This window comes from Camelus dromedarius, chromosome 2 (genome assembly GCF_036321535.1).
Source record: "Camelus dromedarius isolate mCamDro1 chromosome 2, mCamDro1.pat, whole genome shotgun sequence".
Classification (NCBI taxonomy): Eukaryota; Metazoa; Chordata; class Mammalia; order Artiodactyla; family Camelidae; genus Camelus; species Camelus dromedarius.
In genome coordinates, this window is record NC_087437.1 from 34,383,353 (window position 1) to 34,410,154 (window position 26,802).

The 26,802-nt window shown below is 34.7% G+C and overlaps 1 protein-coding gene across 1 annotated transcript in view; it reads right to left on the minus strand.

The window, feature by feature from the left end:
- The window catches only part of IFT80 (intraflagellar transport 80), a 100,640-nt gene that overhangs the window by 37,202 nt on the left and 36,636 nt on the right, over window positions 1-26,802 (minus strand). The window contains exons 7-9 of the mRNA XM_064492474.1: window positions 24,067-24,156; window positions 23,193-23,330; window positions 6,664-6,843 (exon numbers count right to left, since the gene is read on the minus strand). Of these exons, the coding sequence (XP_064348544.1) occupies window positions 6,664-6,843; window positions 23,193-23,330; window positions 24,067-24,156 (408 nt within the window). The remainder of the gene's footprint in view (window positions 1-6,663; window positions 6,844-23,192; window positions 23,331-24,066; window positions 24,157-26,802) is intronic.

The following is a 26,802-nucleotide window of genomic DNA, read 5'->3' on the forward strand; positions in this document are numbered from 1 at the left end:
ATGTTATCTTTCTAAATTAATGTGAAAATTATAGTATTAATGTAGAATAAAAGGGTATGGAAAGAAAAATAGGAAGATAAAGTCAAACTTCTTATAAATACTTTTTCGAAGTACTTATACCTATAAGGCATATTATATTTTTATTACCTATTCCCCAACTCCTAACCCCACCAAACTATTATCACCATGACAAGGATTATATATGTATAATCTTTGGCCCAGCAATCTTACCTATATAATTCTATCCCAAAATAAATGAGCAAAACTATGAAATAACATACACACAGGCTATTACTACATACAGCACTACTGATAATAGCAAAAGAATGAGAACAGCCCAAATGTCTATCAATATAGGATAGGTTGACTCAATTGTGGTACATTCACAAAGTAGAATAATATACAGCTATAAAAAGGACTGCGTAAGATCTATGGAGTGATCTCCACAATATATTGTAAAATAAAAATGCAAGATGCAGAACACTGTGTATAGTATGATACCTTTCATCTTGTAAAGGGAAGGATATGAAGGTATATAGATTTGTTTATCTAAAAAAAAAACAAAAAATCTAAAACAGTATTCAGTAATATATTATTACAATAATATTGAGATTGTTATTTTAAACTATATTTTAAGATATATTAATGTCTTTAGGAACCAAAATTTTTTTGTAAGAGGTAGGAACTGCAAATAAAAAAATCAACAGTAAAATTCCATAACCTTGAATTTGAACTTGAAACCTCAGTATACACTCATGACATATTTTTATCTGTCAAAAACAAATACATTTTGTCTAGAAGTAATGATCAAACCAGTAGCAATGAGCACACCTAGAACCTGGATCATGGTCTCTAAATAACATTCCCCCTCAAAAGGAACAATGCCTTATTGGAAAAGTAGCTGATTCCAAGTCTGGGACAGGAAATGGGTAAGGAGCCTGGAACGTCTTGTCAGAAATGCAAATAAGCTATTAAAACCATCTCAAAAGAACACAGGAGTCTACTGGCCAAAGATAGGATTATTCGAGCATTAAAGAGAACTGCAACGGATTGAAACATATCAAAAATGCTGAAATCTGCCAATTTATAATGATAACATCAGCAGCAGCAACATAGAACATAACATAACAACAAAGAAACTCTTTGGGCATGCTAGGAAATCAACTCATTATTTGAAAATTGGTATATAAAGAAAAATAATTCAGAATTTGTCTCATTTCAGGGTAATCAAATGGTTGATAAGGCAAGGCCTTTTATAGAAGAATTTTAGCTAATAAATGCAGAAAGAATGATAGAATTACAAGACGCAACTCCCAGTGAAACATGGTTCTTAATAAGCATCATCTATGGCTGCTAAAAATATTAAAGCAAAAGTCTAATGAGAAACTATATGACAGATGAATCAGACTTATAACACCTGAACACACAGATCAATCTTATCATCACTAAAAGAGAGATAAGCTGACGTGTGTCTCCTGATGTAATAGGGAGTGAGCTGCATCACCTACAAAGTATCCTTTATACTTATGAGGGATCTAAATCTACCAACCAGTCTACAGGAAATACAAGGGTCAGATGAACGTGTTAAATGTAATCATACCACAGGGATGCAAACAGGAAATGTGGGAAATTCAACAGAACGAATGACCTGGTTTCTTAAATAAACAAATAAATAAATAACAAGGAGGAGGAATTATTCCAGATTTTAAAAGACTGAAGAGACAAATTAACTAAATGCAATATGGGGCTTTGCTTCCTGATACAAACCAACCGACCATAAAAATATATATTTAGAAAATAATTGGAGAAATGAGACATGTTACTGTAGAAAGTCTCAGGAGACAACTAGAGAAACGCAAAATATCACTATGATTATGTTAACATAAAAACAGTTCTTATCTTTGAGACATTTTTTAAAAAGTCTTAACAAAAAAGTGTTGCCAGGACTAGTGGTAAAGAAAAAGATACCGATATGTTTGCTTCACTCTTCAATGAGTGGAGGAAATGACTGCAAAGAGAGAGTAGTCCGACGGCAGGTGCTTCAAAGGAGCTGGAGTTCTTTAGGGAAGAAGGCACTGTGGTCTGGACTCAGCAATGAGGGGTAAGGAAGATACCTACCCGACCTCCAGAGCCAGTAATACTTGGCATAAAGAAGCCTCCTACTTGAGAAGGCTGTAGGAGAAACACTGGTCTCAGGAATCAGCTGGGTTTTACTTAGAACAAAAATGTGAAGCGTGCTTTCAGTGAAGCGGCAGAGCTCTGTGTTCACGGGCACAGGTTTATGCTGCCGGCTGTGTACCATACAACTCTAGGTCTCAGCGATGAGCTCCCTGGAACTGAGCAAGCCATGACTGTACACAATGCCTCTGTGCGTCTCTCTTAAAATGCTAGGCTGTTCTAGGTCTTCTTCCAGAAGGGGAGAAGAGAGCTACCCCACAGACCCCCATGCTCTGATTTCAGAGACCTGGCTCAGGCCATTTGTCTCACTTCAAGTCCTTTCAGGTCCATCAGCCTGCAAGAGCCACGCTCTGCGCTGCCTCTGCCTCCCTGCTTCTGGACCAGGAGTCAAGCAGATTGGAGACGTCAGTCTACACTCTGCATTTTTGTTCCATTTCTGGTCCATAGAGATGTTGATCCTGTTTTTGAGTCCAGATAAGTCTTTTAAAAAATATTTCATATATTATTGATCTCCTTGGAGCCAAAGGTATGTCTCTTCCTTCCAAGCTGAACTTATGACACCATTTTTACCAGAAGTCTGAGCTCCCAGAGATTTTTAAAAGGTCCAAAACGCTATCCTCTCCTAGAAACATTTTAAAGCTAATGGAATGAAATAAAAGTTTCTAAAGGAAGTTATATGGTAGTTTCTTTAAAGCAACGTGATACCCAGTGAAATAAACTAGCTGTTAATACAAGTGTAGGAAAATTCAATATTTAAATAATCCCATTGTATAAGCCTCTGCCATTATTCAAATTAAAAGTCATATTGGCCTAAAGTGACACATGGGGTAATTCTCTTTTTTTGTGAATCTTGGAACACTAGAACCAAACAGGAATAAAGCATCCCAGTCATAATAACAAACTAAAGATGTGCTGATAAGTACTGTTAAAATTTAAAAACTATGGCAAACCCCACATCAGAAATGTCCTGTGCTGAAGTTTAAAATGCACCCATTTACTTTGTTCAATTCAGGACAGCTCCAGGATTAACCTCTTGATAACTTAATCACCTAATACTCTACATGACCACAGTATTCAGACTCCTGACTAACGTTAAGTCCAAAACTTCCGCTTCCACGTTTCCAAAATACTCATTTAATCCAAAACATAGATATAATCATAGCAATAATTACCTTTTATTTTTATTTTACATATATCATCTCATTTAATCCTCAAAAATCACTCTTTCATTAACTCTTATCTTTACAGGAGATTGAGTGACTAAGAATCAAACTGTACCATGACAACAATTAAAAGCCAAGGCTGCGCCCCATGCTGAAGTAAGAGTGGTGGGAAAGAGAAAATGGTAAACTCGAGATCTGAGGAATGTCTCAGCTCCTCCAACTGTACCCTCTCCCTTCCAGGTACTCCCTCCCAACAAAGACATCAACTATCCTTTTGGAAAGAATCATCTACTGGGATTCAGTGTGGAGACGAGGAAAATTAACAAACCTTCCCACTCTAGGTTATGGTGTCACCTAAAAGCTGAGGTCCAGGGAGACAGGTAGGGCAATGGAGCCTATTGCTAGGTAGCAACTGCCAGGTCCAGGTCTAGACTTAACAATCGGGACTCAACATGATCTCTGGTTTCCGAGTCTACTAAGCTTCTAAGGAAACTGCAAAACTCCAACCCAGGCAAACAAAAAGTTGTGATTGTTGTCCCTATAGCAATCTGTGGCTCCGCCTTACAACATTAAGTGAGCTGCTAAAATATTCAGACCACAGAAAAGGAATCCTCCAAATGGGAGATCATCAGAAGGGTAAACTAGAGTTGCCACATTAACCATGCAACTAACTTTAATGCTAAGGAGAAGAGTTCTCAGGATATCCCTGGCCAGCTGGGTTTTTGCTATGGACCTGGTCATTATGGTGTGTTGTTTTCCTTTCTCCCTTTTTCCAAATAGTTTTCATTGTAACCGCCCTGTTTTCCCTTCATCATTATAAATCAGGAATATGGAGAGGAGGGGGAATAATTAAAATTTGCATTTATTTATACTTTTCCAGACCAGAGATTTGGAGCTGGAATGACTAGATGAGTCTGGGTTATCATCTTTTAGAAAGGGGAACTTGTTTTAGCAATACTATATTAGCTGGCCCCCATGCACTATATGAATAAAACTGTGTCCTCAAATCAGCTGGTTAGAACTCACAATGCACTCGTTGTCATAGACACAACACTATAAATAATGTTTTGGTTCCCAGGTTAACTAAAATGTATATGTATATTTACACCATCACCTAGATCCAACTACTAATTTACAGGAAATACAGAAGACAGAGAAATATGTCAAACCACACCATGGGGATACAATCAGTAAAGGCCAAACTGTGGGGCTAGACAAACAATTTGGTTTTTTCAACAAATAAACTGCAGGGGGGAAAACAGAAATGGAAGGGGAATCTATAGACTAAAATTGACTTTAAAGATATATTAGCCAATTGCAACATATAAACCATTTTGGATCCTTATTCAAACAAACAAATTTTTAAAATGTGACATGGGGGAATTGATGAAAATTTGAACACTGCTTGGATATTTGATAATATTAAGGAATTATTATTTTTAAGGTATGAGAATAGCATTGTGGGTATGTTAAAAAGGGTCCTTATCTTTTAGCTGTATATACTGAAATTTTCACAGCTGAAATATGATAGCTGAATTTGCTTCAAAATACTTGAGGGAGGGAGAGAGTAGATATGGACATGGATGGGGCAGGCCTGATCCTGAGTTAATGGCTGTTGGGGCTGGGTGATAACTACATAGAGATTCATTATACTATTCTGTCTACTTTTGCGTATGTTTTAAATTCTCCATAATAAGTTTAAAATTTTTTAAATAACGAAACAGAATAAAGAAAGTGTATAAGGCACCTAATTATTATTATTCTGGTGACCATATTATCCAATTTGAAAAAACTTGAATACTTAGGCTAAAGGATTCTTGAATAGACCCATCCAGGAAATCACAAGACATATGCCTTCAAATTTTTATAGTGATTATAATCATCTGAATTCTGAATACTGAAGATAGAGGTAAGTGATACGGATAGGAAGAAGAAAAGGAAGGTAGAGTTCCCTTTTCTCTGGGAGAGGGTTTGTCTTTGGCCACTCCTATTACCTCTCATCAACTAACTTTAAAATACTTCTTGAGTGCTTATTATACACAAAGCATTGGCCTAGGCCCTGTAGGAAGGTAAAGATGAGTGAAATTTAGTACTGAACCCTTAAGAAGCTTACAATTGACTAAGTAACCCCTCCCACTGATGTTCTCAGATCTGTAAAATATTTCTCCCCCCAACTCCGTTGGCACATTTCAACCTTCCTGTCTTAATCTATAAAGAATTTCACTCCAAAAGTACCTGTTTTTCTTCCTAATTCCCAGTAAGAACTTCCCACCATTTCCCCATTTTAGCTTGCCTTAGGTAATTCTTAAAAGGAAAAAGAAAATGTTTTTGAATCAGGTTAGATAAACTCACACAATTATAAATTTAAAAAATAATGTAATTCTGACAGTGACCAGCAGGTTAGGTCTGCCTTGAGGTCAGTTCCAGGAGTTAAATCTAACTTGTCACAGCTTCCTCCCTCCTTCCTCAACAGAATCCACATATTCCCTCAAGGCTTTAAGTTTCACTAACCCTGTCGAACCCAAGTTCCTGTGCCTGAGGCACAGTGAGGCCAAACAAACCAAAACGTTGAAGTTTGGATCAGAGAAAGGTTTATTGCAAGGGCTATGCAAGAAGAACAGGCAGCTCATGCTCGAAAGGCCCTAATTCCCTCAGAGTTTTGGGGGAAGACTTTTTTTTGTTTTTTTTTTCTTTTTGGAGTTCTTTTCCAGATTCTTTTCCATTGGGGGAAGAGTTTTTAATAGCAAAATTTGGGGTAGGGACTGCAGGGTATGTGACTTTCTTCTGATTAGTTGGTGGTGAGGTAACAGGGTGATGTTTCTGAAATATCATCCTTCTAGTTCTAACCAGTCTGGTTCAAGCATGTAGTCACCATCCTCCACTTGGGTGGGGTCTTAGTTTCTGTAGAACAGCTCAAACACATGGGCTCTCGTACTTAGGAGGGCCCCCGCAGGGTCCTGCTCGGTTTCAATGCCCCATTTTCTTTGATACTCCACCATCTTGGGGGGAACCGGCATGGGACAAGAAAGGGAATAATGTTTTTGATAGAGAGGTTAACATAAACTTGGCAGATGAATTTGGTTTTGGGGGGACTCAGTTTCATCCCCGCCTCAACCCCATAACTGCAGTAGCTGTGGGAACTCAGTTCTATATCAGTGAAAGGTTCATATTTTATGTCATGAAAAAGTCACTAACCATATAGTTAAAATATTTCTAATATGACTGAATTTTTATACATAATCAATGAAGATAATTCCATATTCTGTATTGTGAACTAATGTGAAAAGAAGCAGATTTAATCAAACATGGAACACAATCATACCTGCATGGTCCTTCTTTTAGTTAATGTTACTTGGAAATTTTTCCATTCCCAGCGCTGCTCCACCACATGTGCAAAAACAACATGTCTGTTTCCACAGGCTCCAGCGATCTGGGTGCCATCAATTGACCACGCGATATTAACTACACTGCCAGTGTTGGGCTTTTCTAAAGCATATGACCACTGGGAAAGAAAGTAAGAAAAAAATCAATTTATTTAAAAATTTTTAAAGAGGTTTTAAACTGAGCATATGTTAACATATTCAGGTAATTTTAAAAAGAACGTACCTGAAAAAAAATAAAAAATAAAAAAATAAAAAGAACGTACCTGTATTCAAGAATTACTAAGAAATGCTTTTCTTAATGAGATATAATTTTTAAAGTACACAGCAGAATAAATAACATGATAAAAGTGTATGAAATCTCTCAAGAACTGCAAAACACCCATACCATTTTGATTTACATTATTACTTTTAAGCAGTAATACTGAAAAGTGAAATACAAAGATTCCACAGAGAGAAGCAAAGACATTTTACTATTAATTTGTAAGGATCTCTATAGTCTCTACATCTAAACATTTATTATAATATTTCAACATTGTGTGTTCAATTTTTGATGACATTATTGAAATATTATAATGTAATCAAAATTGAACATACAGTGTAACTAAAATATCTCTGATACACATCTTACTCCATGAAAGGACAGGTAAATGGATTTTTTTCCACAATGCATTAAGTATAACCTCTTCTAGAAGCTATCTGAGAAAGCTATCTAGAGATACCAATGAGTATCAACTGGGACAAAAGAGATTCGTGTGTGTGTGTGTGTGTGTGTGAATAAGACATTAAGAAAAAAAACTTTTTCAAAGACAGTGTTATATACATTTTCTTTCACTTTTCAGATGAAACGTATATTTACTAGAAGGATGATTTATTTATTTGACTAAATTTATATATATTTTCTTTCCATTCTTTCAATCTTATAACCTGTAGTCAAATTAAGTCTTGATTTTGTTGTTGTTCTTGTTGTTGTTGTTGTTGTTGTCCTTGGATGGGTATTTCTTTTTCTTTTACATTATTTTTTAAAAATATGCATTATTAGCTATGGGCTCGCTGACAAAAAATTTGGAGAAAATCAAAAATATACATAAAAAATTTCATTCATTCACACTACTATAAAACAAGACTTTAAATTCCCAATAAAAGTTCACATGTACAATAAAAAGGCTGAATGACTTACTACTCACTGACACTTTTTTTCAGCTCCCTCCTATTTCCCTTCAAACCTCTAACCTTTGTTTAAATAAAAGGCCCTGTAACAAAGCTATTATGGAGAAGGTAATGAAAAAACCATAAGCTTTGTTTCATCAGCAGCATGAAGATTCATATTTTAAAACTCTTTACTTTAAAGTATGATTTTAAAATACCCAAAGAACCAGAGAGAAACATCTTACTAAAATTAAACTTAAAAATAATTATCTAAGAACTCATGGATGCCTGATCCTAACAGGAGAAAATGGAAAGAAATTTTAGATATTATCATCACCCTAAATTCCTCTGATTTCTTTCAGAGTCCACATGAACCATGAAATCCAAGCTATATTAAATTCTTCTTTTAAAATTAAGAAGTGATTTCTTCCTCTTTGTGATTACTATAGTAATAAAAAAAATACAAGCACAAGCAAATCATCAGAGAAGGAGTCTTTAATAGTTACTAAATTTGAAGGGACAGGGTTATATTTTGTCCAATCGGTAAATTTAATAACTTTTATTGGTAAATCAAAAGGATCTATTTATTATTTGTCCTTTTTTATGATTTGTTAAGTATTTTTTCCTTTTATGCATTTCATCTTTCACTTCTTTAAACTGAAATATAGTCGATTTATGCATTTGTCCTTTTTCTAAACTGAGGTATAGTTGAATTACAAAATTAGTGTCAGGTGTACAACACAGAGATTCAAAATTTTTATAGAATATACTCCATTCAAATGTATTATAAAGTATTAGCTATATTCCCTGTGCTTATCATTTGTGCTTTTAAAGAGACTTGTAATGCTCTAAGTCTCTTTTCTTCTCCAAATAAGCCATAGAACATTTGGTTCACATTTGCATTTCTAACGTCTAGAAAGAAATGAGGCAGACTCCTTGGATGTAATTGGGTGGTGCTAACGGCAAGAATCCTGAAGACAAATTTTCAACTATCCTTCTCACTTACGCTTATCTCTTTCTTTGACCTTAGTTTAAGATAGTGTTACTCAAAATGTGCTCAGGCCAGAAGCATCTGCATCACCTGTGATCTCGTTAGAAATGCAAATTAATAGGTCCCACACCATCCTATTGAATCTGACCCTCTAGGGGATGAGGCCAGGAAACTTTTAATGAGCTCTTCAGGAGATTCTTAAGCATTGTAAAGTTAGGACACTGGTTCTCAACTCTGGTTGCACATTAGAATCATCTGGGAAGCTTTCAAAAAAATACCAAAACCCAAGAATTCAACTAACTAAATCCAGAATTTCTTGGGGTGGGGTCTGGATATGTTTTTACAAGTTCTCTTGGTGATTTTAATGTAGAGCCACTGTTCTAAGAGAAAAGCAAAATCTGTGATTTGCTTTAAGACTATCATTAGCCACTGGCTCATTGCTAATATTGTGCCAATTCATCTGCTAACTGTTGAGAAAATTACAGGACCTTTGTTTTAGCCTCTAATCCAGCCTCTCTTTGTTATATAAAAATTTGGTTTCTTACATTCATCAAGCTAGTCTTTTTATTTGAAACATTTTATTAGAATTTCAGACATAAACTAAAATTGGAAGAATAACATAAAGCAGTGGTTCTAAAAGTTTAATGTGTATTAGACTTACACTTTACACAATACAGGGGTTGTTACAATAAATTGCTGGGCTCCACCCCACTCTCTCTGGTTTAGAAGGTCTACGGTGGGGCCAAAGTATTTGCATTCTATCTAACAAGTTCCCAGGTGGTGCTCAAGCTTCTGGGCCAGCGACCACACTTTGAGAACAATTATCAACAAATGGCTAATTCTTATCTGTATCACCACCTACTTCTCCACGGCCCAGATCATTTTGAGCAAACCTTGACATCACATCATTTCATCACTAAATATTTCAGTATGTATTACTAAAAAATACTTGAAACCTAATCTTAATACTATTATTAAACCTAAAAACAATTAACAATAATTCCCTATTATCAAAGTATCTAGTCACTGTTCAGATTTTTCCAATTGTCTTTTCTTCCTTCAGTTTGCTGGAATTAAGATGCAAATAAGGTACAATCATTATAATTGGTTGATAGGTTTCTCAGATTTCTTTGGATCTGTAAGTTCTGTTTTGCCATAAACTTTCAAAATATAAGCTTTCTAGTATACTTAATTAAACAACTTAATACAAATCACTATTTGTACCTTCACAATACTGGTGAGGTTTTCTATTTTTTCCATAATTCCAAGCAATAAACTGCAGGTAACACAGGTTTCTTAGAACACAGAATATGAAAAAGTAAACAAAAATTACTCTTGGCTTGCTTAAGTAAAAATAATTTACAAAAAAATACAATATGCATAAACAAAAAAGAGAAGGAAAACAATAGAAAAAGTAGCTTTTAAAAAAAAGTTTATGGAACATAAATGCGATCTGTATTCACAATTTGTTAACCAACTAAAACCGATGTTATTTTGAGCTATGAAGCACCACCATGTCATTGAACAAGAACATACAATCATTTGCTGTTATGCTTTTGAGAGACTTAGCAATATACAGACATACTTTTATTGTGCTTCACTTTTTACACTTTGTAGATAATGCATTTTTTACAAATTGAAGGTCCGTGGCAACCCTGTGTCGAGCAAGCTTATTAAGCAACATTTTCCAACAGCATTTGTTCACCTCATATCTGTATCACATTTTGGTAATTCTAGCAATATTTCAAAATTTTTTTTTATTATTTGTTACAGTGACCTATGATCGGTGATCTTTTGTGTTACCATTGTAACATAAGATGTGGTAGAAATAGCAAGAGAACTAGAACTGGAAGAGAATTAGAACTGGAGCTTGAAGATGTGACTGAATTACTACAACCTCATGACAGAAGTTTAACAAGTAAGCAGTTGCTTCTTATGGATGAGCAAAGAAGCTGTTTCTTGAGAAGGAATATACTCCTGGGGAAGAGTCTGTGAAGATTATAGAAATGACAACAAAGAATTCAGAATATGACATGAACTTAGTTGATAAAGCAGTGCCAGGGTTTGAGAGGACTGACTCCAATTTTGAAAGAAGTTCTACTGTGGGTAAAATGCTATCAAACAGCATTGCACGCTACAGAGAAATCATTCTTGAAAGGAAGGGTCACTCGCATCTTACTTTAAGAAACTGCCACAGCCACCCCAACCTTCAGCAACCACCACCTTGATCAGTCAGCAGCCATCAACATCGAGGCCACACCATCTACCAGCACAAAGATTATGACTGCTGAAGGCACAGATGATGGTTAGCATTTTTTACCCACAAAATATTTTTTAATTAAAGTATGCACATTGTTTTTTTTAAAAAACATAATGCTATTACATACTTAATAGATCACAGTATGCTGTCAACATAACTTTCATATGCACTGAGAAAACAACACATCCGTGCGACTCCCTTTTCTGTGATGTTTGCTTTATGACAGTAGCCTAAAGCCAAACCCGAATATTGCCCACAGTATCTCCGAGGTATGCTCATATTTTTGTCTAAAGGTGGGCTTAAAAAATTAAGAGGCTGGCCATTTTAGTTCTGGCTCTGGGCAAATATAACTAGCATCACCCCAAATATCCAGGACCTTGATGGTGTTCTATGGCAAGCCCAAAATTCTCCCCATCAGAAGCCATATCCCTGGGAAATAGTATTCTATATCTCTATTTTCACGCTTTCATCCGAAATCTGCTCTCAGCTAGCCAAATTACTGAGAAAAGGACCTAATAAGAACAAGTTTAATGTGTTACTACCAAGATACTACTACATTTTAAGAAATAACAAGTTCAGAAAGCAAAGCAACAAAGCTAATAGGAGAAATTTTGTTATCATTAAGAAGGTGGTGAGAGCCTTCCCCAAACATTCCACCCACATAACTCAGTGCAAAATTGGTCCTGTACTGCAATTACAAAGATAGTCTTCCATTATTGCTACAACAAATCAGCACAAATTTAGAGACTTAAAATAACCCAAATTTATTATCTTATAGTTCTAAAGGTTGTAAATCCAACATGGGTTTCACTAAGCTAAAATAAAGGTGTTTTTGGCAAGGCTGCATTCCTTTTTGGAGGCTCTGGGGGAGGATCCATTTCCTTGATCACTCAGGATGTTAGCAGAATTCACTTTCTGACAGTCACAGGACTGAGGCTCCTATTTCCATGCTGGCCATTCGTAGCTTCTAGAGGCCACCTGCATTACTTGGCTGTGGTCCCCTTTCCCCATCTTTAAAGCCAGAAACAGCATGTTGAGTTGCTTTTACTTTGAATGTCTCCTCCTCCTTCATCCTCCAATCCAGGTTGGTAAGATTCTCTGCTTTAAGGACTCATGTGATTAGTTTGGGCCAAACTGGATAATCCAAGATGGTCTTACCATCTAAAGGTCCATTCCTTAATCACATCTGCAAAGTCTCTTTTGCCATTTAAAGTAACATATTCACAGGTTCTGAGGATTAGGACATGGGTATCTTTGGGGGCCCACTACTTGACCTACAACAAAATCATAGCAGTCAATTTTGGGATTTTAAAAGCTTATTCCCTTTTTTTCCTAAAGATTCAGATATAAGCATAAACACACAAAACAATACTTTTACCACTTCTAAAAAGTAGGTTGGGGTTTGTGGTTTGGGCTTTCAAAAGGCTTATTCACAAAAAATTAAACAATAATTTGACAATGTTGTCACCAAGTGGTCTTGGATCTTGGGATCATTCATTTTGTACTGAATTATCAAGGATATAAAATTTTTGTTTTAAATTTTGAACAAGTTGATTTTAGAAAGAAAAAAGAATCAAAAGGGGTTTATGACATCAAGCCAAATATGCATTTAATATTCTACCATGTGAACTGTACAAAAAGCATTGAGATTATATTAAAAGAAAGCTATCATCTTTTCATGAATATTTCCTAATTGTATGAAAAATTAGACTATGAGACAGAGCCCTCCTCAGAGAAAATATGGACAATCATAGAACACTGAGGGGAAAGTCCTTAAGGAGCAATTTTAAATTGTCAAATCTATAGCCCCTAACAGAAGATACTGCAAATAATTAGATAGGGACTACTGGTCTGAAAAAAATCTGCAGAATTCTTAAAAAGAAGGAAGAGTGAGTTAGAGAAAGGCAATTTAACTAAAGACAGTGAAATAAAAGGAAATAACATCTTTTCTTAAATCAAAATAAAATCTTTTACATGATTGGGATCTCTGGCAATGACTAATCTGAAGGTGTGAATACTGAAGTTTGATTTATGAGGTATTTATAAGTAAAAATATAGAATAGATTTTAGAAGAGGAAACCATCACTTCTCCCCCACATAGAGGGTGGAGGAACAATGACACACTGTGTGCAAGGAGTCATAGCTGGAATGGCCCACGTATAACAGGAGCTTCTGCGTGATTTTCGCATCTGCACATCTAAAGAACATTTGTCAAACAGAAGTAAAATTCTGTGCTTCTAGACAGAGAATTAAATTTAGATTTTTAAGTACCAAAATCAGAAAGAAATCAGAAAGAAGCAAATTCAAATTTGTGCTTCTTGATGAAAACACACACACACACACACACACACGATCTGTTAGTCATTTAAAAAAAGGCTTTTTAATGTTTTTAAGTTATTCCACCAGGGAGGAAGTTTACTTTAATCAAGTTTAGCCTCATCAAATATAAGTATAAAAATATCTGAAAATTTACCATGATTCTATTTGTTATTTATTCTCCCACAATATTGTAAGCTTTGTCATTAAATGTGTTATTTCATTATCTGTTTACATATCAGTACTCTGAAAAGAGGGTGAGCTACAGGTATGGTTGTTATTTGAACAGCCAGAGCATCACACAGAACCTAACACATATGAATATCTGTTGAATGGATGAATGAATATACGAATGAATGAATCAGTCTGTGCCCTTAGGCAAGTCTTCCTTCCCAGAGCTAAACCATGACTTCAACCAAATATGACTTAAAAAAAAAAATCCACATGAACAAATTAAAAGCCAAAGGTTTACAAATTTTAAAACAGGCGTCTCAAAAACATCAACCAAACTGACTAACTGGATCAATACTAGTAAAACTAGTCAAAATGCTATAATGTATGTTATTGTTACATCAATTGAGTTAGTTAATGTAAGTCATTCAAAACCAAGATAATATATTTTGTCTGTACAATGATCCATTAAAATGCAACATTTATGGAAAACCTACTATATGTTAGGCGTTGGTTTTAAAAAAACAAAGTAAATTCTGTAAGAGACAGAACTCTGATTTTGTACTGCTTGCCAAGTTTCTCAATGCTGGACAACAAGGTCTTATACTGTAAAGGAAGCTTAGTTCTCTTACTTTATGGTTTATACTTTACGGCGTTATGGTTTCCAGCAAAGTTAGTTTTATAGCAAATCTGAAAACACAGTTCTAATTTTCATTATAAAGGCAGAAATGTACTCATCTAGGAAGAAAAACTCTCAGAGGATTAAACTGAAAACTTTTGGCAAATTATGCTAAGGCGGCTCTGAAACACAAATGGCAAACTACTGGGTTGGCTGCCTCCCTCCTCCATTTTCTAGGACCTGGCCCTCTCCAGCAATCCCTAAGACTACTACTGCATTAGGGTCCCGATGGCCATGTTCATATAACACGCCTCGACCTGCCTGGACATATCTCAGTAGACCAGGCGTGAGTACCCAGCCTAGGCTGGGCCAGTGACCCTTCCCTGGGGGTGTTTAAAACTAAGACTAAGATTCTTATCTCAGTCTGGCTACTTGAACAGAGGAGGTGTACCCTTGAGAGCTATTAACACTGATCACTTTCCAGCAGGTAAAGCAGGGCCGAGGGAGGGGGTGAGGGAGAGTCAGTTTGCTGGGAAAGGAAAAAAAAAAAAGAGTGATATACAGAGAAAAGCAGAGGCAAAAGGCACAAAGGGACTACTTTCTGTGTTTTCTTAGCACTCCAGTTTCTGGTTACTGAGGCCTAGCTATATCCTTGTCCTGGCTTCTGGAAGATAACCCTATAACCTTATAGCCAATCTCTCTTTTTTGCTTAATGGTTTCTGCTACTTGCATCCAATTATAATAAAATTTAGAATAAGTTTGAAGTTATAGGATCAGCCACACTTCTCTAGCACTGCTTGAGTTTTTCCCACTTTTGGCATATCATGTACAGTGCTACTTCTTCCTATAGAAACCTTGTATTAAAATACAAATGCAATTAAAAAAATGCAGGTATGTATTAAAAAACAAATACCACACTAATACTACTCAGGAGAGGAAGCAAGCAGTATGCCTAGTGCCCATGGAGAAGGCATCATGGAGCTGTGGAGCTGCAAGGAGAGACGTGGCACCTAGCCCAGCCCTTCTATCAGCAGATGAAGAACCTGAAGGCCCAGGAGAGGCCTTTAACTTTGTAAATTCACCACCGAGTCTTGACTCCAAGGCTTTGAGAACATACCAATACTACTCCTACATTCAAATAAAATAAAATAAGCAATCATACTAGGTAGCACAGCACAGAGAACAACTGAGAATGAGTCTTTACATGTGCTGACCTGTTAAAGGATATTACATCCCTTTGGGGAGAATACCATTTTTCCCCCTGTATTCTGTCAAATTGCTTAGGCATAGAGGTTATTTCCCAATAGGGAAATAGCTATTCAAACTAAAAAACATGACTTGACTGTATCAACTTTTAAAAATACCTCCCAAATGTCAACTTCACCCTTCTTTTTACTATTTCTATATAAATACAGTAGAGTAAAAGGATTCTCAAAAGCATATGTCTTTAGCCAAGCTGGATTAATTCAACTCATAAAACTGTGTGTTCACACATTAAGTTTAAGTAGAAAATAAAATAGATACAAACTTTCTTATTTTTCTTTAAGGCACACTAACAATTTTTAAGATCAATATTCTCTCTAATATACCAGGAATTAGCAAATTGCAGGCTGTCTTAAATTACATGAGTTGACAATGAAAAGTTACATATAGCAATAACCAGTTACTGCAGACAATGAATCACTGTAATTATTTCAACTGAATGGAAGAACGAATGAATGGAGGGAAGTCTTTTTATCATAATAACTAACTAAATATTCAAGAACAGAGAAAATAAAAAAAAGTTCTCTCTTATATAAGCAATAGCACCACCTGCTGATAAATAAAAGCAACAACATCAGTTAATATAAAATCTGGCCAAAGGAAGCTACCAGGATATATTATAAAACATAGGGAACAAGATCTTATGGTAGCTCACAGAGAAAAAAATGTGACAATGAATATATATACGTTCATGTACAACTGAAAAAGTGTGCCCTATGCTGGAATTTGACACAACATTGTAAAATGATTATAAATCAATAAAAAATGTTAAAAAAAAAAAAAACATAGGGAATATAGTCAATGTTTTATAGCAACTATAAATGGAGTATAACCTTTAAAAATTGTGAGTCACTATACTGTACACCTGTGACATATAATATTGTACATCAGGTATACTATAATAAAAAAAATCTGGCCAAAGATACCTTATATAGTCACAACTTTTCCCTTGAATTCTGTTCCACTTAATGTAATAGAATGAAATTCATTAATATATTCTGTATATTTATTTACAATAACTATGTTAATTTAAAATTTTTTACCTTATGTATCTGAATCATACATTTCTTAAAAATCCAAGGTAAAAATAAAATTTATTATAGGACCTAGGGAAAAATTATGGTACTATAGTTTTTCTTTATTCCATAAGTAATTTACTTGAACTATAATTTACTGTTTTAACAACTCATTAATGTATATTTAGGTTGTGTCTGATATTCCCTGACCAGTTTACCTAAAATAACGTCATCTCCCTTACCTAGCTTTTTTTAATAGCAATTATTACTACTTAATATATCATATATTCATTTTGTTTATTTGTCTGTTTGTTTGTTTATAGTCTTTCATCTACTGCAATGAAAACTGTTAAGAGCAGGGAACTTACTTTGTTTACCGCTGTTTATTTAACACCTAGGGCAAATGCCTAGCACATAACAGACTCAATAAATATTTGCAAAGGAATTAATGAATATGAAAATAAATGAACAAATGAATATGCATTTTTAAACTTCCTTGAAACTATAATAGCTGTGTCAAAGATTTCAAGGATCTTGACAGATTTTGCCAAAGTATACTTGAGAAGAGCTGTACCAACTAATATTCCCTTTAATGCTTTATGAGGCCATTTCCCATTTTCTGATGAGTGGGAAATGGCATTATACTGTTATGTTTATTTGCGTGAAACCCATTATTGAAGATACTGAATATATGCTCTCCTACAACTGGGTCTTTTTACTAAATAACTTACCATAGACAGCTTTCCAGGTTATTAAACATAATCCCTCTTTCCCGTTTTTCATGAGTTGAGGGCACTCCATTTTAGGTATATAGAATAATAACCCAATCAGCCTTCTACTTGTATACACAATTTATTTCTGATTTTCACTATTATAATACTGTGATGAAATTGTTATACATTTATCTTTGTGTACTTGTCCAATGATCTCTTTAGAGTAAATTCCTAGACGTGAGATTACTAGGACAAGGCAGATGTATATCTGACATCTGGATATGCATTATCAAGCCATGCTTTAAAAAGGTTGAATCAGCCCACATTCCCACCAACAGTGTGTAAATGGGGGAGCTCATTTCCTCCTCAAGTGAATCTAAGGTTTTTAAGTCATTATCAATCTTTTCAAACAATAAAGTAAAATACATCATTATTTCTTTATTTTATATTTATTCCTTAGTTAAATTGAATATCCTTTCATATTTCTAATTGACCACTTGAATGTGTTCTGTTAACTGACTATTCATGTCATTTTGTTATTTTCCTAGACAATTTCTTAATTGGTAAATCTCAAACAGGTAGCTCTCTCGCTTTACTGAAACTTGAGAATCACTGCAGTCGTCAGTATAGCTCTCAAATGTGCAGACCTGATTTTTAAAAACTCATAATCAATTATTTAAAATAAATTTTGATATATAAAGAAGGATCATGGCAGAACAGCTGCTATCAGATCAGCCTTCTCACAAATAACACCTATTCACTTCAGACAAAATACAACACTACCTGAAGACTGAAGAGCAATCAAAGGCAGGCAGATAGCCATTTTGGAAAAATGGCAATTCCTCAAAAAGTTAGATTACTATTTAACCCAGTAAGTGCACTCCTAAGAATACACCCAAGAGAAATGAAAGCGTATGTCCACACAAAAACTTAAAAACATTCATAACAGCTTTACTCAAAATAACCAAAATTTGAAACAACTCTAATGACTACCAACTGATGAATGGATAAACAAAATGTGTTATACTCATAAAATAGAATATTGTTTGTCCATAAAAAGGAATGAAGTACTGATATATGATACAACTTGAATGAATCTTGAAAACATTTATGCTAAGTGGAAGAAGATAGTCACAAAAGGCCACATAATGTATTATGCCATTTATATGAAATGGCCAGAATTGACAAATCCACAGAAAAAGAAAGTAAATTAGTGGTTGCCAGAGGCTGGAAGTACAGTAGGGAGAAATAGAGACTGACAGTAAAAGAATATGTAATTCCTTTTAGAAAGAAAGAAAATGTTCAGAGTGTGGTGGTGACTGCATAACCCTATGAATTACTGAAAAAATAGTAAACTGTACATTTTAAACGGATAAAATGTATAGCATGTGAATTATATCTCAATAAAGCTGCTTTAAAAAAGCAGGCAGAAACTTGAGGGGAGTCAATAGTTGAAAGGGAACAGTATTTAGTGAATTTCTTTTTTTTTTTTAACAACCTTTTACCTGAGAGCAGGCCCTCCTTGGTACCAAGCATGATGGCTAAATGTCAGATAGAAAGCTACTGTCACTGGTAGAGGAATCAGAGGACAAAGTTCAAGGTGACCAGAAGAGCTAGAAATTGAGAGGAAAATTCTAGAAAGAAAAAAAATCATAGAGAATTCATCTTCCCACCACAGAAGAGACAGAACCTGAAGTTTAAGTTCAGCCAAGTTACTTCCCTGTTAACACATACAGAAAAATCATTACTCTTTAGAGAAACATAACAGAATCCAGAGTCTCTACCAAGTACTGTTCACAATGTTCAAAATACAATTCAAAATCACTAGTTATACAAAGACACAACAAAAATGCCACAAGAGAAAAGGCAATGATGACAAGATGCTAGAATTAGCAATGATTTTTAAGCAGCTATTATAACCAAGGCCTTAGTGAAAAATATGTTTTGAATATATAACAAAGAAAATCCCAGGAGAAAAATAAGAACTACAAAAACAACCAAATAGAAATTCTAGAATTGAAAAATATAATATCTGAAATTAAAATTCACTGAATAGGCTTATGGGAAGTTTGGAAATGACTAATGAAAGAATTAGTAAACTTGAAGATAGATCAACAAAAATTATCCATTTAGAAATCTGAGGGAGACAAAAGATTGAAGAAATATGAATAGAGCCTTGACCTGTGGGACAGTATCAAAGGTCTAAAAAATTTGCAATTGGACTTCCAGCAGGGAATAGAGAATGGAGAAGAAAAAGATTATTTGAAAAAATAATGGCCAAAATTTCCATAAGTTTGCTGAAGTCATAAATTTACATACTCAAGAAGCATAGAGAACTTCAAACAAGACAAATACAAAGAAAGTCAGAGTTTGATAGTTGGAAGCCAAACTGTTGGAAAGCCAAAGACAAAGAGAAAATCTGTAAAGCTGTCACTGGTAAAGGCCACTCTACATTCAGGAGAGCAATGATACCAATAGTCCCTTATTTCTCATCAAAAACAATAAAGACCAAAAGAGAGTGAAACAATATCAAACTGTTGGAAGCCAAAGACAAAGAGAAAATCTGTAAAGCTGTCACTGGTAAAGGCCACTCTACATTCAGGAGAGCAATGATACCAATAGTCCCTTATTTCTCATCAAAAACAATAAAGACCAAAAGAGAGTGAAACAATAACTTTAAAGGGCTGAAAGAGGTGGAGAGGGTATAGCTCAGTGGGAGAGTGCATGTTTAGCATGCATGAGGCCCTGGGTTCAATTCCCAGTATCTCCATCAAAATAAATAACAAAGTGTTGAAAAAAAGAAAGGAAAAAAGGTCTGTCAACCCAGAATGGTAAATACACTGAAGAGAAAAATAAAAACATTTTCAGATAAACAAAAAGAAAGAAAATTCATTACTAGCAATTGTATACTATGAGATATGCTTAAAGTAAGATTTTAGGCTGAAGGAAAATTGTATCGAATGGAAATTAGGATCTTCTTGGAGAAATGAAGAGCACGAGAAATGCTAAACATGTAGATAAATATAAAGACTATCTTCTTTCTCTTAGTTTCTTTAAAATGAATATGACTTTTTAAAGCAAAAATTGTAACATACAGTGATAGATGTAATACAACTACAGAGGTGGGGAAATGGAATTACATGGATGCAAGGTTCTCATATTTTACATGAAATGGTATTATATTAACTCCAAGTAGTATGTGAGATAAAATAAGCACCAAGTAATGCTCATTCTCTGGTCAAGGGGCCAGAGAAGGGTTGCAGTGCAGGACAGAATCCTTTTGCCATAAGGACCCTACTCCAGGAATACACCATGAAAGAAACTATCGCACTCTCCCTACCGGGCACTGTGTGCCATGGAGATAGTAGGATGGAGCCCTGTGGAACATTTCAACTCTGCACTCAAGTGAGCAGAGGCAGCATCTTCTCTCTACCCCCAAATCCCTAGCAGTGCTGTAGACAGTGGGAGATAGAGCCTGTCAGATCACTCCAGCCCTGTAATACCAAAGCAGTGGCCCTCCCTAATGACCGCTGTGAAGACTATGGAGTGGGGCCTCATCTACCATCCCCAGTTTGCACTAATGACAGCAAAAAGGCAGAACCCAACCCCCCTCAACAAGAGTTGGGGTAGGATTACAGACAGGAGGGAGTCAGTCTAGTTATAAACATGCATAGTAAGAAATACATTCAAATCAAAACCTATTTAACAGCCTCCAACCATTTGATCTTTTTCCTCCCCACTAGAAATATTTCTTGAAAAACATTAAAAGAAAATGTTTACAAAAATCACATTTTTCTAGGCTTATTATTTCACAGACAATCTGAAAGCTTCTAGCAACATCATTCTTTAAGGCTTGTATTATAAAATTACCATCCAGTTTCTGTCTGGTTGCAGGTGGAGGAGGACCAGGGGCTCAACCTCCTTATCTCTTTTCTACCCCATAGTAACCCCTAACAGGGCTCCACATAAAATAACTAGATTTTAAAATAGGAAAATCAAGACTCTATCAGGTGGCAAACACAGATGTGGTCTGAGAATATCTTTTCTGTATTATTTCCTGGTACCATCCCATGCAAAACCTTTTTGACACTGCACAAAAAGCACCATACTTTCTTTGATACACATGAGGTTCCTTTTGCCTACATCTCTCTTCCCCCAACTTGTCTCCTTGGAGAACTACAAATGTCAAGCCTCAGCTCTCCAGTCAATGTCCTACAGGCAGAGTTAGGCTCTGCCACGCCTTTACTGGGCTTGCACAAAACAACCTCTTGTATAGCATTTCCATAGTCTTACAGTCTGATTCTCTGCTAGACTGCTAACAACTTGAGTGAAAATCTTAATAGCTTTCCATCCCCAGTTTCTAAAATACTCTCTGATGAATAGTATATATTTGATGCCTACTGAATAAAAGAAAATATATTTAAAATGTTAATCTCAGGTCCTAAAAAATTATTACAATGTAGTCAGTATGTTCAGTTGAACAAGGTAAAAGCAAAATCCTTCTAGAAAGTTTACTTTTCCAGAATAGTTAACATTCTAAAAATAGGTTTGGTGTTTAAGTAAATCTTTAATTCAGTTATTCAGATCAATTCAATGCTGCATGTTTTTAAAATTTTTAAATACTTTCATCAAAATGACAAATTAAAATTATTATGCTTAAATTGACTTATTAGTGAATTATTGAGTATCTACCATGTTGTACAGGTAATAGAGGATCATTAAGCTATGGGATCTTATAAACTATCTATGGAGTCAAAAATAATATACATAAAACGAAAATGGACAATAAAAGAGCATAATACACTGTAAAAATGAGAGTATATATTCTATAGGCTTAGAATCTTTGATAGAAAATCAGATGAAAATGAGGTGATCTAACTTAACATCTGATGTTATAACTAAGAAAAGAGATCTAGGTGGGAGGAAGCTAGAAAAATAGACAAATAAACTTTGGATTATCTATGGAAGGTATCATGAAAGGAAGTCAAATATGAGACGGGCCTTAAAGAATAGGAAGAATTCATTAAGCATAAGAGGTGAAAGCATCCCATGAAAAGAGAAGATGAGTGAGGACATTAGTGAGGGGCACAGAAGACTCTTGAGTCTGATTTGAGCACACACACTAATTAGGGAGTTGTGGGGAGAAAAGACAACAGATTTTATGGCACCAGGTTTCAGAGAGCTTCAAAATCAGGCAGAGGACTTTATCTTTCATAAGACAGAAAACAAGTAACAAGAAAACTTAATAGGTCGTTTATAAAGCTCTAAAAATTCTAAATTAACCGTCTCCTTTTGCACTTTAGGAAAATAAGCCAAAAACAATTATGTGATTTCTTCATAGTAAAGAATAGTATGGCATAGTCCCACTCATGTAATGCTGTTGCCTCTGGAGCACTCTGAAGAAAAAATTCATTCTTCAAGTACAATGGGTAAATGCTGTTGAGCTTGGCTGTTTGCCTAAACTCTAAACATAATTTGTATAGAGGGCATATTCTCTTGTGAGGGCAAAGTGTCGCACACATTCAAATATGAATTCTTGACAAAAACCAAAGTCCTTTGATTTTAAAATGACCATTTAAAAAATTTACTATCAATTTCTTACCAAAAATATGCAACCAAAATTTTTGTATGAAACATACTGACAGTTAAAAAAAAATTTCAAAACTGAACTCTCTATATTGACTGGGCATAAATTTTAATACTTACTTCACCATCTTTCACAATCATGCTTAAAATAAGTATTTCCAGAGAGACAAATAGTAGAGAACATACCCATTTTTCAAACTGAACTTAAAAGAGTTTGCATGGTCCCATAAATCTGGAATTGATTGAACCAGTATATTAAGAAGACAAATCAGAAAGATGCGGTCAAATGCATCACTGAAAATGTTTTTTAAAGATTGAGAGCCAGGTGTGTTGTGCATTACCACATTTATGACAGCACATGTGTGACTGCTCACCACCATAACTTACCCCAGTTTTATCACACAAGCGTAAAGTATGAAATGATCCAACAGCAAATAATTCTCCATCTGGAGCCCAGGCAACTGAGGTAATCGGATGCTCATGAGGTTGTGAACTGTACAGAGGGCGGCCGTAACTATCCCATACCTACAAAAAGCAAATTTTTAAAAAATTTTTATAATAGTCACCATGCTATTACAAACAAGTTTGCCCTCCAGTAAAGTACCAAGTAAATATTTAGAAATCATTACTTTATAATATTAGCAATTGTATGTCTTTACCATCAAACAAGGCGGGGTGGAGGTGGGAAGGGACGCTGTATTCCTTGAACCAAAATATCTCAAAAAAAATGTTATGGTAACATTGTGATAACTTCAGATTTTACTAAGTCTTTAATCATAAAACCTTGAGTACTTTCAAATTAAATAACAAAGTTTTGAGATGTTCAGTTTTCTGCTTAAATTTTTCTGTCCAATAAATGCTCTATCAACTTTCCCTGAAAGTATTTATTTCAATTACATTTCCTCTAACCTTAGTTACATTAAATCTTATTCTTCTTCTTCCTGAAGCTGATTAATGTTTAATAAACCAGTAAGGTTGACTTTTTAAAATTTAAATTGATTTGACTTAAATAGTCACTAAAGCTAGGAATTATATTTATGTTGCTACTCTTTAAATCAAATTCTATAGGTCAATGAAATAGGCCAATGAGAAAGGCAACACTTCAAAATACCACTTAAAATTATAAAATAACAACTTGCTAAGTCATCAGTGTTAAAAGATATGGCTAAAGTGAAGGACTAAAAGACTATTCTTATATGTTAAATACTTTTCACTGAAATTCAATTCTTTAAACCAGGTGATACATTCAAACATTACATACCTTGTATTTACAGTCTTCACCAGCAGATAAAATTAAATCATTGACTGAGTTCCAATCTACTTTTAAAATAATGCCATCATGAGCTTTCCACTATAAGAAAAACAAATGACATTAATTATAACTTCAAGAGCACTGAAAAGTTTTTTAAATAAGAAAAGACTTTTTTTTTCTTTCTAATGATACTCTTGTCTTCTTGGAGAAGGTTCCTATCTTCCTTTCATAGCCATTATGCATAACCTATTTGCTTGTTTCATTTCCAGTGTAAACTAAGGAAAGCATGTCATACTCTGATATCCACTATATAACTTACATCTTTATAAATTTCCTCAATTGCCTGGATTCCAGATGGAAATCACTTGCTGTTAAACTATTCCAAGCTTGACATTTGTGGGATAATAACAGAACGAATATGTTATGTATTCCAAAACTCAGCTGAATCCAAATTTTTCTTGAAGACTATAAGGTACATTTTAATATCTGAGCCAAATAACTGTGCATCAAAGAGTGGTTGATTTTGAGGGCCCTCTCTATAGACCCTTCCCACTCTATTGTTCTTAACGTATACAGAATAAAATATTAAATTAGGGTCAAATAAGCTCCAAGAATAAGCAGTAATTCATAGCTTGCTTTACTCAAGATATATAAAAATACATACTCAAAAACAAATGTTTTGATAAGCAGTAATTTTCACAATTTACTGCTAAATTAATCCTACGTCCTGAAATAAACCACAATGATGAAAATAATGTATACAGATACAGATATATATGGATACACACATGCAGAGATTCTCAAGAGTTTCATTTTAAAGCTAAAAAAATAAAATTTTACATATCAAAATTTAGAAACAAAATATGATTGAAAATTTCCTGATACTGTAATTTAGGATATCAATTACATATTACATATATTTAGATACTACATATAATGCATATACAGTTTTCAATTATTTCTTAATGTATTAGGCATTTTGTGAAATTCCTTTGAACAGTAAGCCCCTTGAAGGCAGGATTTATGTTCTGTTTCACTCTGAATACCTTACACCTAGCATAGTGCCGGGGCTGTAGTAAGTATGCAGCATATTCTCACTCAGTGACTAAATAAATAGAAGTCTCCTCAGTATGAAACCAAGTTCTGGGTCCTTAGAAGAGTCCCTCAAACTCTTAAGGGAAATGAGGTATATACTTTCGAACTGTATTCTACAAGCAAGAATTAAATAAGCATTCTTTTTTGTCAACAATCCAAATTTGAGTATGTATTTATGCCCAAGGAGAACTGCTGCTGCTTTCGTTTTCCAAAAGGAATAGAAGATTTGCACTGTTACTAATTATACTTTAACTCTAGCTGAATTTTGGCAATGGATACTTTTCTTTCCCTCCACTAACTCCTGAGCCAAAGGTTCTACTGCACCACTAAACTATAACTTAATTTATCAATGGTGACATCACCATCTTCCTGAGTTTCATTTATATAAGCCTAATTACAGGTATCTAAAGAAATCACACAACTATAAACTAAAAGATTATCTTGCCGATTTTTGCTGCAGAATTTCAAAGCACATTTGCAGAGTATAAGTGGTATGGAAGGACTCTGACCAAAGGCAGTCAGAGCCAGTCCTCTTTCTCAGCTTCTTCCCTCTGCCCAAATTCTTCTATTTCTTGTTGTTCCATAGTTCTTAGCAGAGCGTTCTGCATGCAGTAAAAATGTAAATGCATGTTGACTGTATGGAATATGTAAAACCAAATCTACACAGAAGTTATTAATATGGAACCTCAAAGTCATTTCTACGTCCTTACTCTCCAAATTGGCTATCTACTCAACTGTTAAATCTGATGCTGCTTCTTACAATACTTCCATACTTGTCTTGACAGTCCATCTCCAGCACCAGATCCCTTATCCAGGGCCTAGTCATTCTATACCATTTATCTGGACTCCTTGGCTCTAACCGATAGAGATGATATAATAATACTTAACAGCAATATTAACAACTACTCTATATCGAGCACTTATCTTGGCACTCAATATGCCTACTATATGCACTGTCCTATGCACTTTGCAATTTAACTTATTTAATCCTCACAACAATCCTATCAAGTATGTATCAGCATAGCACCTAAGAGATGAGAAAGCTGAGACTCTGAGATATTTTATAACTTGCCCCAAGTCATATATAAGTAAGTGAGCGTTCAAACCTAGGTGAGGAACTCAGAAGCCTATATTCTTCTTATCCACACTACACTTAATGTGAAGAAAATGATTCTGCCTTTTAACATTGAAATCAAACATCAAATCCTGCACATAGGCTTAAAGGTTTTCCATTCATTTGACCTACCCTGACCTGTCTTAACTGCCATTATTGTTTTGCTTCCATATAATTGGTAAAATTATATACACCCAATTTGTTCTAAACATTACACTGACTCCTCCCCTCCACTCTAAAAATACTAAAAGAATTTTAGGGTCTTAGAGAAAGCTCATGTGTACTGAACAGACAATGAGGAGGCAGAGGAAGAAGATTCGGTAGATGTTGATAAAAAAAAAGTCTAAACAAGCTCTTTAAGTTTTATGATTTAGTCCTGTTTTGCCTCAAATCTATATATGTGAGGTTGACTGCTAAACTGAAAGATGGCTATTGTGCCAAATCATGTGACATTTTAGTAACTCAAAACACATTTATGATTTATTGGTATAATGTGAGTTGGAATAAGGGGGAAGTGAACTTTGTTGAAAATATAA